The sequence below is a fragment of the Cherax quadricarinatus genome, chromosome 5, assembly GCF_038502225.1.
Source record: "Cherax quadricarinatus isolate ZL_2023a chromosome 5, ASM3850222v1, whole genome shotgun sequence".
NCBI classification, from domain to species: domain Eukaryota; kingdom Metazoa; phylum Arthropoda; class Malacostraca; order Decapoda; family Parastacidae; genus Cherax; species Cherax quadricarinatus.
In genome coordinates, this window is record NC_091296.1 from 1,484,018 (window position 1) to 1,499,844 (window position 15,827).

Here is a 15,827-nt window from a genome sequence, read left to right on the forward strand (position 1 = left end):
ACTAGGTGACAAGGACAATAATAGGTTTAGTGGAAAAACAGAAATGAGTAGGAAGGGTAAAGAGAAAGGAGAGTCTTTAATATTTGAAGATGGATGGTTCAGAGAACCGACATGTTGATAAATTAGACACATGTGCAACTCTTGGGTATCTTTATTGATATCAATAAAGATACCCAAGAGTTGCACATGTGTCTAATTTATCATCAGTCTTTAATGTATATTATGCTAATACCCGTAGTGCTAGGAATAAGATGGACGAGTTGGGATTAGTTGCTAGTGCAGGTAACATTGATGTATTTGCCGTCACTGAGACATAGTTTAATTCGAAAAGTCGGGACATGCCTGCGGAATGTCACATTCAGGGTTTTAAATTGTTCTAAGTATATAGAAGTATCGGGAAGAGGTGGCACTGTATGTTCGAGATCGCTTGAACTGTTGCATTAAAACGGGTATTAAGTCTGAAGTAACACATACAGTGTCTGTTTGGATAGAATTTTCAGAGGGACATGAAAAATTGATTCTAGGAGTGATATACAGTCCCCCAAACTTAGATAGGGACCAAGGGAGACTATGGGAGGAAATCGTTAAGGCACAATGATGTAGTAATTCTAGGGGACCTCAACTTTAGTCAGATTGATTGAAATTTCTTGACTGGGAATTTAGAATCTAACGACTTCTGAGAAGCATTTCAGGAGTGTTTTCTGAGGCAGTTTGTCACAGAACCAGCAAGGGGAAATAACCTGCTTGACTTGGTTCTGGCAAACAAGGAAACCTTTGTTAATAATTTAGAAATTACAGAGGAACTCGGCACAAGCGATCACAAATCAATTACCTCTAGCATTGAATGGAAGTATGACAGTAGAGATAATTCAATAATGGTCCCAGATTTTTGCTTAGCAGATTACAATGGGCTTAGAGAACACTTATCATCTATGGACTGGGGTAACAAAGAGAGCTATCAGTATGACAGCTTTCTTAACACAGTATATGCTGCCCAAAAGATATTTATCCCGTATAAAGAAACTAGATCAAATAGAAATGACCCAAAATGGATGAATAATAGGCTCAAATATCTTTTACGGCAGAAAAAAAGGAATTTATAGGCACATCAAAAGAGATGAGGGTCATCTTATGAATCAGTATATTGACATCAAGAGGGACGTTAAAAAGAGGATAAAAAAAAGCTAAACGGGACTATGAAATTAAAGTTGCTAGGGATTCCAAAACTAACCCAAAAAGTTTTTTCCAGGTGTATAGAACAAATGTTAGAGATAAGATAGGTCCCCTTAAAAATAACTTCGGGCATCTTACTGACAAGGAGAATGAAATGTGCTCTATTTTTAACAATTATTTTCTCCCGGTTTTCACTCAGGAAGACACTGACAATATATGAAAGGAGGAACACTGCAGCAGGCCTGTTGGTCCATACTACACAGGTCCTTCACAATCCATCCCACTAATAGAATATTTGCACAATCCAATTTTCAATTCTTCCCCAGCAATAAATCTTGATAATTCTATTAACTCATGTACAAGTCCCACTCAAATCCAACCCCTCTCACTCATGTATTTATCCAGCCTAAATTTGAAACTACCCAAACTTTTAGCCTCAATAATGCTACTAGGCAGACCGTTCCACACATCAACTACCCTATTTCCAAACCAGTACTTTCCTGTATCCTTCCTTTCTAAATCTAAACTTGTCTAATTTGAATCCATTACTGCGGGTTCTCTCTTGGAGAGATATCCTCAAGACCTTATTAATATCCCCTTTATTAATACCTATCTTCCACTTATACACTTCGATCAGGTCTCCCCTCATTCTTCGTCTAACAAGTGAATGTAACTTAAGTGTCTTCAATCTTTCTTCATAAGGAAGATTTCTAATGCAATGAATTAATTTAGTCATCCTACGCTGAATGTTTTCTAACGAATTTATATCCATTCTGTAATATGGAGACCAGAACTGAGCTGCATAATCTAGGTGAGGCCTTACTAATGATGTATAAAGCTGTAGTATAACTGCTGGACTTCTGTTGCTTACACTTCTTGATATAAATCCCAGTAATCTATTTGCCTTATTATGCACGCTTAGGCATTGTTGTCTTGGTTTAAGGTTGCTGCTCACCATAACCCACAAATCCCTTTTGCATTCTATACGGCTAAGTTCAACATTATTAAGCTGGTAGGTGCTAGAGTTATGAACATTTCCGAGCTTTAGAACTTTACATTTATCTACATTGAACTGCACCTGCCACTTTTCTGACCATGAATTGAGTTTGTCTAAATCCTCCTGAGGTTCCGAGACATCAACGTCTGAATCAATTATCCTACCTATCTTCGTATCATCAGCGAATCTGCTTATATCACTAGTAATTCCCTCGTCAAGGTCATTTATATGTATTATAAACAACAACGGGCCTAAAACCGATCCCTGTGGTACGGCACTTGTTACAGATCCCCACTCAGATTTAACCCCATTTATGAACACTCTCGGCTTCCTTTTGGTGAACCATGACTCGATCCATGACAGCATTTTTCCCCCCAATGCCATGAGCAGCCACTTTCTTTAAGTCTCTGATGTGGTACTAAAATCTAAATAAACAATATCAAATTCTTTATCATGATCAACGGCCTCAAAAGCTTTACTGAAGAAAGTAAATTAGGCAGGAACGGCCCCTCGTGAATCCATGCTGAGATTCATTAATCAAATTATGCTTATCGAGATGGCTTCTTATATTATCAGTTATAATTGACTCTAGTAATTTCCCCACAATTGAGGTCAGGCTTATTGGGCGGTAATTTGACGGTAACGACTTCGTCTACTGCTTTAAAAATAGGAATTACACTAGCCATCTTCCACATATCAGACACGACACGTGTTAGAAGAAATAAATTAAAAATATTAGTTAAAGGTCCACAGAGTTCCATTTTGCATTCCTAAGAACCCTTGAAAAAACTTATCAGTACCGGACGATTTATTTTGCTTCAAACTGCCTATCTGTTTGATAACCATTTCGCTAGAGCTGTGATATTACATAATTTATCTTCTTCAGGCCCACTAAAAACCTAATTGTTGGGATATTATCAGTGTCTTCCTGAGTGAAAACCGAGGGAAAATAATTATTAAAATTAGAGCACATTTCATTCTCTTTGTCAGTAAGATGCCCATATGGAAATAGATGGTATAAAATACCGACACAATGGAAATATAAGCACATATGCAGTATAATGTAATCCTTTATTGACAACCTTCCTGGGTGGAAGATACGTGAGTATTTATAGGATGAAGTCAGGTTGAGAATGCTGGGTCAGGTGGAGAATAAACGTGGTGTAATTATTGGCTTTTTCCTGCACGCACTCAGAATCTGCAGCAGTGAGTTCCTTGAGGAAGAATGCACTATAAGTGAACAAATATTTTCCAAATTTCACTATCCTCGTCACTTCATCAGAGACTGCAGACGACGGGCATTAAACATCTTCAACACACCCAGAGAAGACACTGCCAAGAAGAGATACATAGTCCTCCCCACCAACTCCATTGCCAAACACGTTTCCAACATCTTTTCCAATACCTCATTCCAAGTATCTACCTCCTCAACCATGACCATCAAGAACAAGCTTCCATCCTCTGCTTGGGTATGCATAATGCCTTGTAATGACTGCAGCAAATTATACGTGGGCAAAACGTCAAGAGACCTCCAAACACGTATTTCAGAACACCAATACGCAGGCAGATCTGACGATCCAAGGAATGCCTGTGTTCAACACCAAAATTCACACAACCATTTAATCAACTACAGAAACTCAAGACTTATCGCCAGAGAAGACAACACTCAATACCGCTTATCTGTATATCCAACAACTTCAACCAGAACAACGGCTTCTATAACATAGCTGAACCACTCGCCAAGAAAGTTCTTCATCGCTATCCCACATAAGAACATAAGAATGGAGGAACACTGCATGTACTTATTCAATCTCTCTTCCAAGCTACCCAAGGTATTAGACTCTATAACCCTACTCGGTAGATTGTCACATGCCGCATTCTCAACCTGACTTCATCCTATAAATACTCACGTACCTTCCACTCAGGTAAATCTGTTTGTGACTTGATAAAGCCCACTATGTGGGCGAAACGTTGTCAATAAAGGATCACATTATACTGCATATGTGTTTATATTTCCAAGATGCCCATAGTTATTTTTAAGGGGGCCTATCTTATCTCTAACTTTTGTTCTATACACCTGGAAAAAACTTTTTGGGTTAGATTTGGAATCCCTAGCAACTTTAATTTCATAGTCCCGTTTAGCTTTTCTTATCCCCTTTTTAACGTCCCTCTTAATGTCTATATACTGATTCATAAGATGACTCTCACCTCTTTTGATACGCCTATAAATTCCTTTCTTCTGCCCTAAAAGATATTTGAGCCTATTATTCATCCATTTTGGGTCATTTCTATTTGATCTAATTTCTTTATATGGGATAAATGTTCTTTGGGCAGCATATATAGTGTTCGGAAAACTGTTTTGTTGATAACTCTCTTTGTTACCCCAGTCAACAGATGATAAGTATTCTCTAAGCCCATTGTAATCTGCTAAGCGAAAATCTGAGACTGCTAATTTTTATAATGGGCCTGAAGACGATAAATTATGCAGTATCACAGTCACTAGCGAAATGGTTATCAAACAGATAGACTAACTGAAGCAAAATAAATCCCCGGGCCCTGATGAACTTTTTTCAAGGGTTCTTAAAGAGTGTAAAATGGAACTTTGTGAACCAATGACTAATATTTTTAATATTTCTCTTCAAACAGGTGTAGCGTCTGGTATGTGGAAGATGGCTAGTGTAATTCCTATTTTTAAAACAGGGGACAAGTCGTTACCATCGAATTACCGCCCAATAAGCCTGACCTTAATTGTAGGCAAATTACTAGAGTCAATTATAGCTGATATTATAAGAAGCCATCTGGATAAGCATAATTTGATTAATGATACTCAGCATGGATTCACGAGGGGTCATTCTTGTCTAACTAATTTATTAACTTTCTTGAGTAAAGCTTTTGAGGCCGTTAATCATGATAAAGAATTCGATATTGTTTATTTAGATTTTAGTAAGGCTTTTGATAGAGTACCACACCAGAGACTGTTAAAGAAAGTGGAAGCTCATGGCACTGGGGGAAAAGTGCTGTCATAGATCGAGTCATGGCTCACGAACAGAAAGCAGAGAGTGTGCTTAAATGGGGTTAAATCCGAGTGGGGATCTGTAACAAGTGGTGTTCCACAGGGATCAATCTTGGGCCCGTTGTTGTTTGTAATTTATATCAATGGCCTTGAAGCTGAAAGCCTTTGACATTAACACTCACAGGTCCTTCACATTAGTTTTTCAATCTATTGAGTGGTTAGAATTTGTTTTATACTCCATTATAGTTTATATTTCCTCAAGTTTTTCGTGACGGAGTGACTGAAATTTCTCCTCACTGAACTTCGTACTGTTTTCTGTGGCCCACTGGAAGACTTCGTTTATATCCTCTTGAAGATTTAAAGTATTCCCAATGGATGACACTTTCATGCAAATTCTGATATCGTCTGCAAAAGAAGACTGAGTGCTGTAGTGTGGTTGAGGAAGGGAGGGAGGTGGGTACTTACCAGGTTAGGGTTGGTACGGTTGGGTCGGGAAAGGAGGACATCATAAGGAACAAGGTCAGCGGTATCAAAGCCAGCCTCCAGGAACCGATCACGTATCATATGGGCCAGCTGGTGATCTCTCTCTGTCCCGGCCAGGTGTGGAAGCTTGGCCAGTTCCCTGTATCATGCAAAACACTTATCATGAATGCTGCCTTAACTAGATCAAATCTACTTAATGCATTATTGTTTTACGCCAGAAGCATCTAGTATATTACTGTCTAGTATATTACTGTCTTTGACAGTATAAATGTTCTTAACTAAAGCTTGTTTTAATACAGGTTAGGTTAGGTTAGGTTAGGTTAGGTTAGGTTAGGTTAGGTTAGGTTAGGTTAGGTTAGGTTAGGTTAGGTTAGGTATGATTCGTCAGGAAACATTGAAATGCCTCTTGTTGACAGTCTTATTCATGATGACCTGTGACTGGAGGCTTTTGTGATGCGACTGAGGCCTTCTGCTGGCTCACCTCTCTATCCCTTTAAAATTTAAAATAACATCATTTGATGCTGATTTTACATGAAACAACACTACAGTAGGCCTATTAACCTGTGTGCCCAGGGGTAGGGTAGGCCTATTCTGAGACTGATATCACTGCCACTGCAGGGAGCTTACCTATGAGCCAAGCAGCTCTTTCGGCATAAATGGTAGGGATATTTTCCTTTTTGTCTAAATTTGCCCACGCTCCTGACAGATGATATGGAACGTTTCATTATGTGATTTTTTTTAAATTGTTTGACTTACATTGTAATTGTGACTTATGTAATAAGTGAAACGGTTACGACATTAGGAAGTCGGTACTGAGAAATATTATATGTTATTTGAGACAGTGACTGTACTTAAAGGGCTGAATAACCAAGAGATTCTGATATATTGTAAATACAATAGAAAAAAATTGTTGACCTGTGTTAGAGAGATGTTCATCAACCCACCGCCTATGGTTGAGAAAATATAATGGGTTTGAGAAGGACTTGACTAGTATGGGTCAATAGACCTGCTGCAGCGTTTCTCATTTCATGTGTTTTTTTTTATGTAAACCCATCTGCTTTTACCTTTATCAGCCACAACATTATGCTACTTTCAACCTTCCAGGTGAGAGGGCACCTGGAGCCAGACTGTGATGATTCTGGGTCTGGCAGATGAATACCGCACTTGTGGTGTTGTACATGTCTTGTTCAACGTGTCGGTATTGTATGCCATCAGTGTAAAAATTGCCTGGCTGATCCAGCAGTCCCCAAGAAAGTCTAACCTCATGAGACTGATCCAGCAGTCCCCGGGAAAGTCTAGCCTCATGAGACTGATCTAGCAGTCCCTGGGAAAGCCTAGCCTCATGAGGCTGATCTAGCAGTCCCCGGGAAAGCCTAGCCTCATGAGACTGATCCAGCAGTCCCTGGGAAAGCCTAGCCTCACGAGACTGATCCAGCAGTCCCTGGGAAAGCCTAGCCTCACGAGGCTGATCCAGCAGTCCCCAGGAAATCCTAGCCTCACTAGGCTGATCCAGCAGTCCCCAGGAAAGCCCAGCCTCAAGCAGGGTGTGAGAACAGAATACTTCATAAACCTGACACGGGTTATCTTTGTATACTTACATGAGATTATTTCTGAGGTTGTCCGTGTTGATCATATCAATTATTTTGTGGTTAAGATGCTCCTCAGATTCCCACTTGTCTGCCACCAGCTTCTCCATTATGCTGAATATACAATAAAATGTTAGTGTGTTAAGGGCGTGGTATTGTTTATGTAAAAACTGGATATTAATTTTCGTGTTTACAATGATTTGGCATATTTTAAATCAATTAAATAGCAAAAAGACACAATACCGTGACTGGAACAATACACAAATAACCCACACATAAGAGAGGAGAAGCTTGCGACGACATGTCGGTCCGACCTGGACCATTTACACAGTATATATACTCCCTCCTTCTCTCCTTTGTTAGTGTGACTTTGTAAATGCTCCACGACGGATCGTAACGCCGTCGTAAGCTCCTTTCTCCTATGTGCGAGTGCATTAAATCAATTACTTGTTATTCATTTATATTTGCTATGGAAAATTGCATTTATCTGAATGTAACTAATTATGTACATAACAGTAAATGATAACAAAGATAATTATTATTTATCAATGTTACATAGACAAGTAGGAATTTGGGACACCTAGGTCGCAAAAAATGTCCCCCTTCGATACCTACCACTGTCATAACCACAAGTTGCTCTGGACCTATTAATTAAATGAAATATACATACACCAGTAATACTGGTAAATATATAAATTTGTGGACTGTATATTAAAAATAATAAATGGTTATATATATACACAATTACATAACAGAAGGAAAATATATCTTAATATCACTCACCAATTTGACTGGAGATTAATGTATATCATACTCAGAAAACCTCACTCTAACTAAATCTATGAAAATAATGCTGGCCAAAATTACACACAAATCTAGAGAGCTTATCTGAGGTTCCTGGAGCTGTCTTGTCCAGTCGTCTGATATCTCAAGTTATGCAGGAATGCATATCCACCAATTTCGCCTCCTATTTGAGAGGTGTCAGCACAATTTTAACCTCTAGAGCACGAAAAATTCTTCCCCATTCACCAGCGTTTCTAATACAAAATTCAAAACCAAGATGGCGAGTCTCGTCTGCGCAGACGCAGACTTTCCGTTTTCTATGACATAAATATTAAATACAGTATGGCCATCTATTTACATATAAATACTGAATTTCTGGAAAATATATACAGTATTTTCCACATTTGCGTATATAATTCGGATAAATGGTAACAGGAAAGTATATAATGCATAGTTCCTCGATAATGTGAGAAATCACGAAAACGCTTGGAATTTCACTTTTTTTTTCAGTGGTTAATCCGCATATTGTGATATCACCTGTTTATTGTGATCTTATTGCATACTGTATATAGAGAATAGGTGATAAAAATAAGAATCATTATCATTATAGAGGTAATGATCGGGGTCCAAGACTCAGTGGTACACAAATAATTAACGAGTTGTACAGCGTAAATCAAATCTATAATGCTACAGCCTTCTCCTGTATAACTCTTGCTAAAGCTTCGTGGTAATTGTTCATGCTGGGACACAGTCCATTAAGTTTCACCTCTATGCTAATCCTACTGGAGTGCACAGCCAGTTGTGTGGAACTTAACTCGGAGACAAACACAATAAACACAGTACTTGTACATGTATGGTACGCGATACCCACAAGATGAAGAATTTGACACATGTGCAGTATTGTAGACGTTTCGCCATCCAGTGGCTTTATCAATACAATATTAGGACGTAATGTGAAGACTGTAGGACTGTATACAAAAGATGAGGTAATCAGTCCCTCAGCCTTGGAGTTGAGAAGCATTGTAGTCTTAAGACTACGATGTAGTCTACAAGACTATGATGCTGAGGGACTGATTACCTCATCTTTTGTATATATTTCTTCACATTATGTCCTTGTATTGTACTGATAAAGCCACTGGAGGGCGAAACGTCTACAGATAAAGATACCCAGATGTTGTCATGTGTCTAATTCTTCCAATAGAATACCTAGGTGAAGTGATCTTACAAACCTATACTGACCTGATCTTCTCCTTGTCACTGCTGGAGATGGTGTCAGTGCCAGTGCCAAGGTGACCTATGATGCCACCAACCAGGAGGCTGACTGCCGCAGCCACAACTGTCGCTACCATGTTTTGGGAAGCCATCTGTCAGGAGAGAAAATAACGTAAAATAATTATAGCGTTGGAGTGAGATGTATGATGGTGACGGGGTCTCTTGATGGTGAGGGGCTGTTGATGAGGGACTGTTGATGGTGAGGTGCTCTTGATTACCAGGGGGCTTGATGGTGAGGGGGCTCATGATGGTGAAGGGGTTCCTGATAGTGAAGGGGTTCTTGATGGTGAAGGGGTTCTTGATGGTGAAGGGGTTCTTGATGGTGAAGGGGTTCTTGATGGTGAATTGGTTCTTGATGGTGAAGGGGTTATTGATGGTGAAAGGGTTCTTGATGGTGAAGGGTTCTTGATGGTGAAGGGGTTCTTGATAGTGAAGGGGTTCTTGATGGTGAAGGGGTTCTTGATACTGAAGGGGTTCTTGATGGTGAAGGGGTTCTTGATGGTGAAGGGGTTCTTGATGGTGAAGGGGTTCTTGATGGTGAAGGGGTTCTTGATGGTGAATGGGTTCTTGATGCAGGGAATTTGACCTGTCCTTCTCCTTCTTGAAGATTAGGTCAAGTTTGTCAGGAAACAGGACAAGTGTTTCCCGACGCGGGTCTTAGTCATATGATAACCCGCAGCTGGAGCTTTTGGTCATCTGACCGAGACTTTCCACTGGCTTACCCTTCCACCAATTAAAAATTATGGTTATCATTAATGATAAGCATGAAATTTAGTATTAATTCTTTCTCGAATCGAATCTGATCTCTTATAGGCTTAGGGACTGATCACCCCCAGCTGCCTCTCCACTATTGTAAACACCTCTGTTTTAGACTGATGAAGCCTGCTGCTCAGGTGAAAGGTTTCATCAATAAAGATGCCTCAGTGAAGATTCTGGCTTCTATAATGAATAATAAGGTGTAATACTGCTACTATTTAGTGACCCATGGCGGACCAAAATGGCCGACTGTGTGCAGGTTATTTGTGGCTTCTGGATATATCTATTTTTAAGGATTCTAACAGTTTTTGCCTCTATTAACGTCAGGCAAACTGGGCAATAATATGGAGGGACTTTCATTTAACCTAAATTCGCCCGAAATACTCTGCATAACCAAGCCTTTCTATATAGCACGTAACTGATGTCAGCTATGGTCTGTGTAAGTTCTATCATATACTTATATTAATGATCTTAATAATAATTATTATTATTATTATGGGAAGAGCTAAACCCGTAAGATTATACAGTGCACGTAGGGGGGGGGTGGAAGGTGTTCAGGTTCAATTCCCAAGATCAAGAGCCCTTCACCTGCGTCAAGGAGCCTCCCTTGATGGGACAAGAAGCCTTGGAAACACTTGGTCTAGACCTGGGGACTTGTTTCAGTCAATCCTAATGTTTAATAACCATGTCTCTAGTGGCTGATAGTATATAATTTGCTATTGTAATTAGTGTATTGTGTAAATATCGAGAGGAAATAGATCTTAAAAATCTGACACATTTCTTTTACATTACACAAATAACCCTCACATGGAAGACAGAAGCTGATTACGGCGTTTCGGTCAGTCTTGGACCATTTACAAAGTTGATGTGACTTTGTAAATGGTCCAAGTCGGACCGAAACGTCGTCATAAGCTCCTCCCTGCTATGTGCGGGTTATTTGTGTATTGCTCCAGTCACGGTACTGTGCCTTTTTGTTATTTTTCATTATCCGTAAACTGGTCAAAACGTTTCAAGGGAACTCGACTTTTCTCTAACAAGAGTGAAAAGTTGTACATTTATGGTACACAACAGCAACAAGATGAAAAAAATTAAAGACACATGATCAACATCTGGACATCTTCATTTGTTGACGTCTCGACGTCAAATTCGAGGACATACTTGGAAGACAGTTGAACTATACACAAAAGAAGAGGTAATCAACCCCCTCAGCCGAGGCTGACTGTCAACCCCATTTTTTTTTTTTGTATACTGTTCTCCCCTCAAGGAAGGTTCCTTGATGTTGGTGAGGGGCTCTTGATTTAGGGAATTGGATCTGTGCTCCAGTTCCCCGAGTTAAGCCTGAATGCCTTCCACCAGGGCTCTGGTGGCCTGGTGGTTAACGCTCTCGCTTCACACGGTGAGGGCCTGGGTTCGATTCCCAGCCAGAGTAGAAACATTGGACGTGTTTCTTTCCACCTGTTGTCTATGTTCCCCATCAGTAAAATGGGTACCTGGGTGTTAGTCGACTGGTGTGGGTCGCATCCTGGGACACTGACCTAAGGAGGCCTGGTCACAGACCGGGCCGCGGGGGCGTTGACCTCCGGAACTCTCTCCAGATAAACTCCAGATAAACATCCCCCCCAGGCGCTGTATAATCCTCCGGGTTTCGCGCTTCCCCCTTGATTATAATAATACTGTATACGGTTCTACGTTCACATTATGTCCCTGATTTCTTGTTGATAAAGGCACTGGACGGCGTTATGTCTATAATAAAGATACCCAGATGTTGTACATGTGGCTAATTCTTCTTGAGAAGGATTGGGCATAATACTGGAGTTAATGGCATAAGCCATTAACTTCAATACTGTTTTACTATCGTAGGTTAGAGTACTATGTCGAGTACAAAACAGTAAAAGAGAGGTGCAGTTAGGATGCTACGTTAATATGGGAAGAAACTAAATAGGTTATCGGTGAAATAAGATGTGCATAATTAGCTTCAGTAGGCAGGTAACCCCCGTAAACAAACGCTGCATGCCATTATAATCTGTAGAACGATAATCTGGGACATTAACTGCATCATCCTTATTATCGCAGTTCCAGTTAATATTACAAGCAATAGAATTATATTTTGTGCTAAGCTCTTCACTGTTCTCTAGATTATTTGCTGGTGTGACCTGTGTCAGAACCCAGGTCTAGGTGATGGCAGATTAAACAGGGGTGACCAAGGTGACCTGTGTCAGAACCCAGGCCTGGGTGATGGCAGGGGTGATCATGGTGAAGGAAGGGTAGCTTCAATTTTTTGCATCAAGAGACCTTCACCGGCATCAAGAGCCCCTTTTCACCGCCACCGAGGTACCTTTTCATCGGCATCGTAGTCCCTTTTTCACCGACATCAAGAGCCATTTCTTCCAGCATCAAGGACCTCCTTCCCTCACTCGGAAAGTTCAACCGAAGAGTCAAACTCTCATATAAAAAAATAAAATTATAGATTTACCTTTAATCCGAACTGTGGTACAAGAATTCAGACGAAGCCGTCACTTGTGTGTGTCCATGAAGATTAAGATGGAGAGGCGAGGGTGGGTAGAGAAGAGCCGCCACAACAACGAACCTCTTAAACGTCTTGCAGAACACTGAAAACTAGTTGCTAGTCACCCAAGGGCTGCCAGTTGCCACTGTCATCTGGCCAGCCTCCCACAAATGAGATTTTTCTCCACAGTAATACAAAAAGAAAAAAAAATCACACAATTTTTTTTGAAATGACACATGCGAGCAGATAAGAGAATTCTGAATTTATTGCCACAAGGTGTTCAACGAAGATAAATCACTGGTACATATAAAATTCATAGGTTTATATCCATGCCATGGTTTGTTTACAACTGTGTTATGACGTTTTCCCGAGTCATGCTAAAAAGCTCTGCCGCCGAGGACAATACTTATATAGAAGAAAATACAGATGATTAGCACTAGGATATTTATTAGAAAAATGTTTCGGTCCATGGACTTTGATTATAATACTGGAAAGTACAAAATTTCATAAACATTAGCATACATGATACTCAAAAAGGCAAAGCATCACCCACCCAACAATACAGGAGTCGAATATGAAAAAGGTATACAATACTGACAGGTTGACAAGACTCAGGGACTGACCATCTGTAATCTTCGTCTTCATATCTCTTCTGTTTCTGCTAACTCTTCTGTACTCGACTGAAGAAGCCTACTGTGTAGGCGAAACGTTTCGAAATAAAGATACCTAATTGTTGCACATCTGTCTTATCAACACAGGAGCCACATGATCAGTTGATCACATCGTCTACCTGACCTCATCCCAATATGGCATTCTTCAGGTCACCATGTGTCACACGTCACTCTCTACCTACATGGTACTAGGGAAGATTCTGAAAGATTCTGGAGGGACTGGTCCCTAATCTGCACACGGAAATCACTCCCTACGAAAGCAAAAGACTTGGCAGGCGATACAACATACCCCAGTGAAAAGTAGGGGCACCATTAGTACACTAAAACATAATAAGTATCCGGGGCCCAAGACTGTTCAACAGCCTCCCACCAGCCATAAGGGGCATTGCCAATAGACCCCTGGTTGTCTTCAAGAGGGAGCTGGACAGATACCTAAAGTCAGTGCCGGATCAGCCGGGCCGTGGTTCGCATTTTGGACTGTGTGCGGCCAGTAGTAACAGCCTCGTTGATCAGGCCCTGATCCACCGGGAGGCCTGGTCGTGAACCGGACCGCGGGGGCGTTGATCCCCGGAATACCCTCCAGGTAGACTCCAGGTAGGTAGGGAGCTGCTCCTTCCCAGAGTGCACATTCGGTCTTCATAAGGGAGTGGAGGAACACGACAATAGGCCTACTGACCCATATAAGTCAAGTTCTTCTCATTGAAGAAGTTCCTGGTAACTTGGCAGTTATTCTCTGCATTTTTTCCATCGCATTAATGTCCACTTTATATAATGGAGACGCATAACAGAGGCAACATAATCTAAATGCCACCTTACCAACTACAGTGGACCCTCGGTTTTCGAGCATTCCGGAAATCGAGTAATTCGAATTTAGAGAACTTTTTTCAGCAAAATTTCGTCCCGGATTTCGACCATCCGCTCGGAAATCGAGTGTTTGAGATGCGTCCACCCAGTCGGCGACGTCACTTCCTCACACGTATCACACTCAGTCTGCGTCTGTCTCTCGCTCATTTTGGTGCTTGTTTATTGATTGTGACTGAAATAAGCCTCCATGGGGCCAAAGAAAGTTCAGGGTGCCAGCCCTTCGGTAAAGAAAGTGAGAAACACGATAGAATTCAAGAAAGAACTTGTGGGAAAATATGAAAGTGATGTACTTGTAGCTGAGCTCTCCAGGATGTTCCATCCTGGCAAATAAAGCAGAAACCAAGGAAGCTAAAGTTGTGAAAGGGATGAATATGCTAACGAAACAGAGATCACAAACAATAGAAGATGTGGAGAAGTTGTTGTTGGTGTGGGTGAACGAGAAACAGTTGATGAGATATAGTGTTTTGGAGGGAATAATTTGCGAGAAGGCAAGGCAGTTGCTTGCCGATTTCGTGAATAAAGTGTCTGGAACGAGTGCTGCTGTTAGTGAATTTAAAGCCAGCAAAGGCTGGTTTGAGAGATTTAAGAAGCGTAGTGGCATACACAGTGTTGTAAGGCGTGGCGAGGCTGCAAGTTCAGACAAACCTGCAGCTGAAAAATTCGTGCATGAATTCAAGGGGTATGTAGAGGATGAAGGATTCCACCCCCAACAAGTGTTCAGTTGTGACAAAACAGGCCTCTTCTGGAAGAAAATGCCAAAGAGGACCTACATCACGCAGGAGGGAAAGGCACTGCTAGGACACAAGCCTATGAAAGACAGGCTAACTCTCATGTTCTGTGGTAATGTTAGTAGGGATTGCAAAGTGAAGCCTTTACTGGTGTATCACTCTGAAAATCCCAGAGTGTTCAAGAAAAACAATGTCATGAAGTGTAAATTGTGTGTGACGTAGAGGGTTAACAATAAGGCATGGGTCACTAAGCTAATTTTCACTGAGTGGGTCAATGAAGTGTTTGGACCGAGTGTGAAAAAATACCTCCTAGAAAATAACTTGCCACTCAAGTGCCTCCTGGTAATGGACAATGCTCCTGCTCATTCTCCAGACTTGGAAGACCAGTTGTTTGAGGAGTGTAAGTTCATCACAGTGAAGTTCTTGCCCCCTAATACCACTCCTCTCATCCAGCCCATGGGCCAGCAGGTCATTTCAAACTTCAAAAAACTGCACACCAAAGTAATGTTTCAAAGGTGCTTTGAAGTGACCTCGGACACTGAATTGACCCTAAGAGAGTTCTGGAAAGATCACATCAATATCCTCCACTGCATAAGCCTTATAGATAAGGCTTGGCAGGGAGTGACTTCCTGGACTTTGAACTCTGCTTGGAGAAAATTGTAGCCAGAATGTGTCCTCGACAAGAATTTTGAAGGGGTTGAGACTGACCCTGTTGACCCTACGCCTGTTGTGGAATCTATTGTGATATTAGGGAAGTCCATGGGGTTGGATGTGAGTGGCCAGGATGTTGAAGAGTTGGTGGAGGACCACAGAGAAGAGCTAACCACTGAAAAGCTGCAACACCTTCAACTGAACAGCAACAGACTGCAGCTGAGGATATTGCTTCAGAGGAAGAGGAGAGGGGGAAGAATGTGCCTTCTTCAGAGATTAAGGAAATTTGTGCAATGTGAAGTAGGGCGCAAGCTTTTTTGGAGAATTATCACCCTAACAAAACT

The 15,827-nt window shown here is 41.0% G+C and overlaps 1 protein-coding gene across 1 annotated transcript in view; it reads right to left on the reverse strand.

The window, feature by feature from the left end:
• LOC128684968 (N-acetylated-alpha-linked acidic dipeptidase 2) overlaps positions 1-12,664 on the reverse strand; it is a 49,683-nt gene extending 37,019 nt beyond the window's left edge. The window contains exons 1-4 of the mRNA XM_053771376.2: positions 12,537-12,664; positions 9,275-9,399; positions 7,265-7,366; positions 5,649-5,805 (exon numbers count right to left, since the gene is read on the reverse strand). Coding sequence (XP_053627351.2) covers positions 5,649-5,805; positions 7,265-7,366; positions 9,275-9,399 — 384 coding nt within the window. The 5' untranslated portion in view covers positions 12,537-12,664. The remainder of the gene's footprint in view (positions 1-5,648; positions 5,806-7,264; positions 7,367-9,274; positions 9,400-12,536) is intronic.
• Between the last annotated feature and the right edge of the window lie 3,163 nt (positions 12,665-15,827).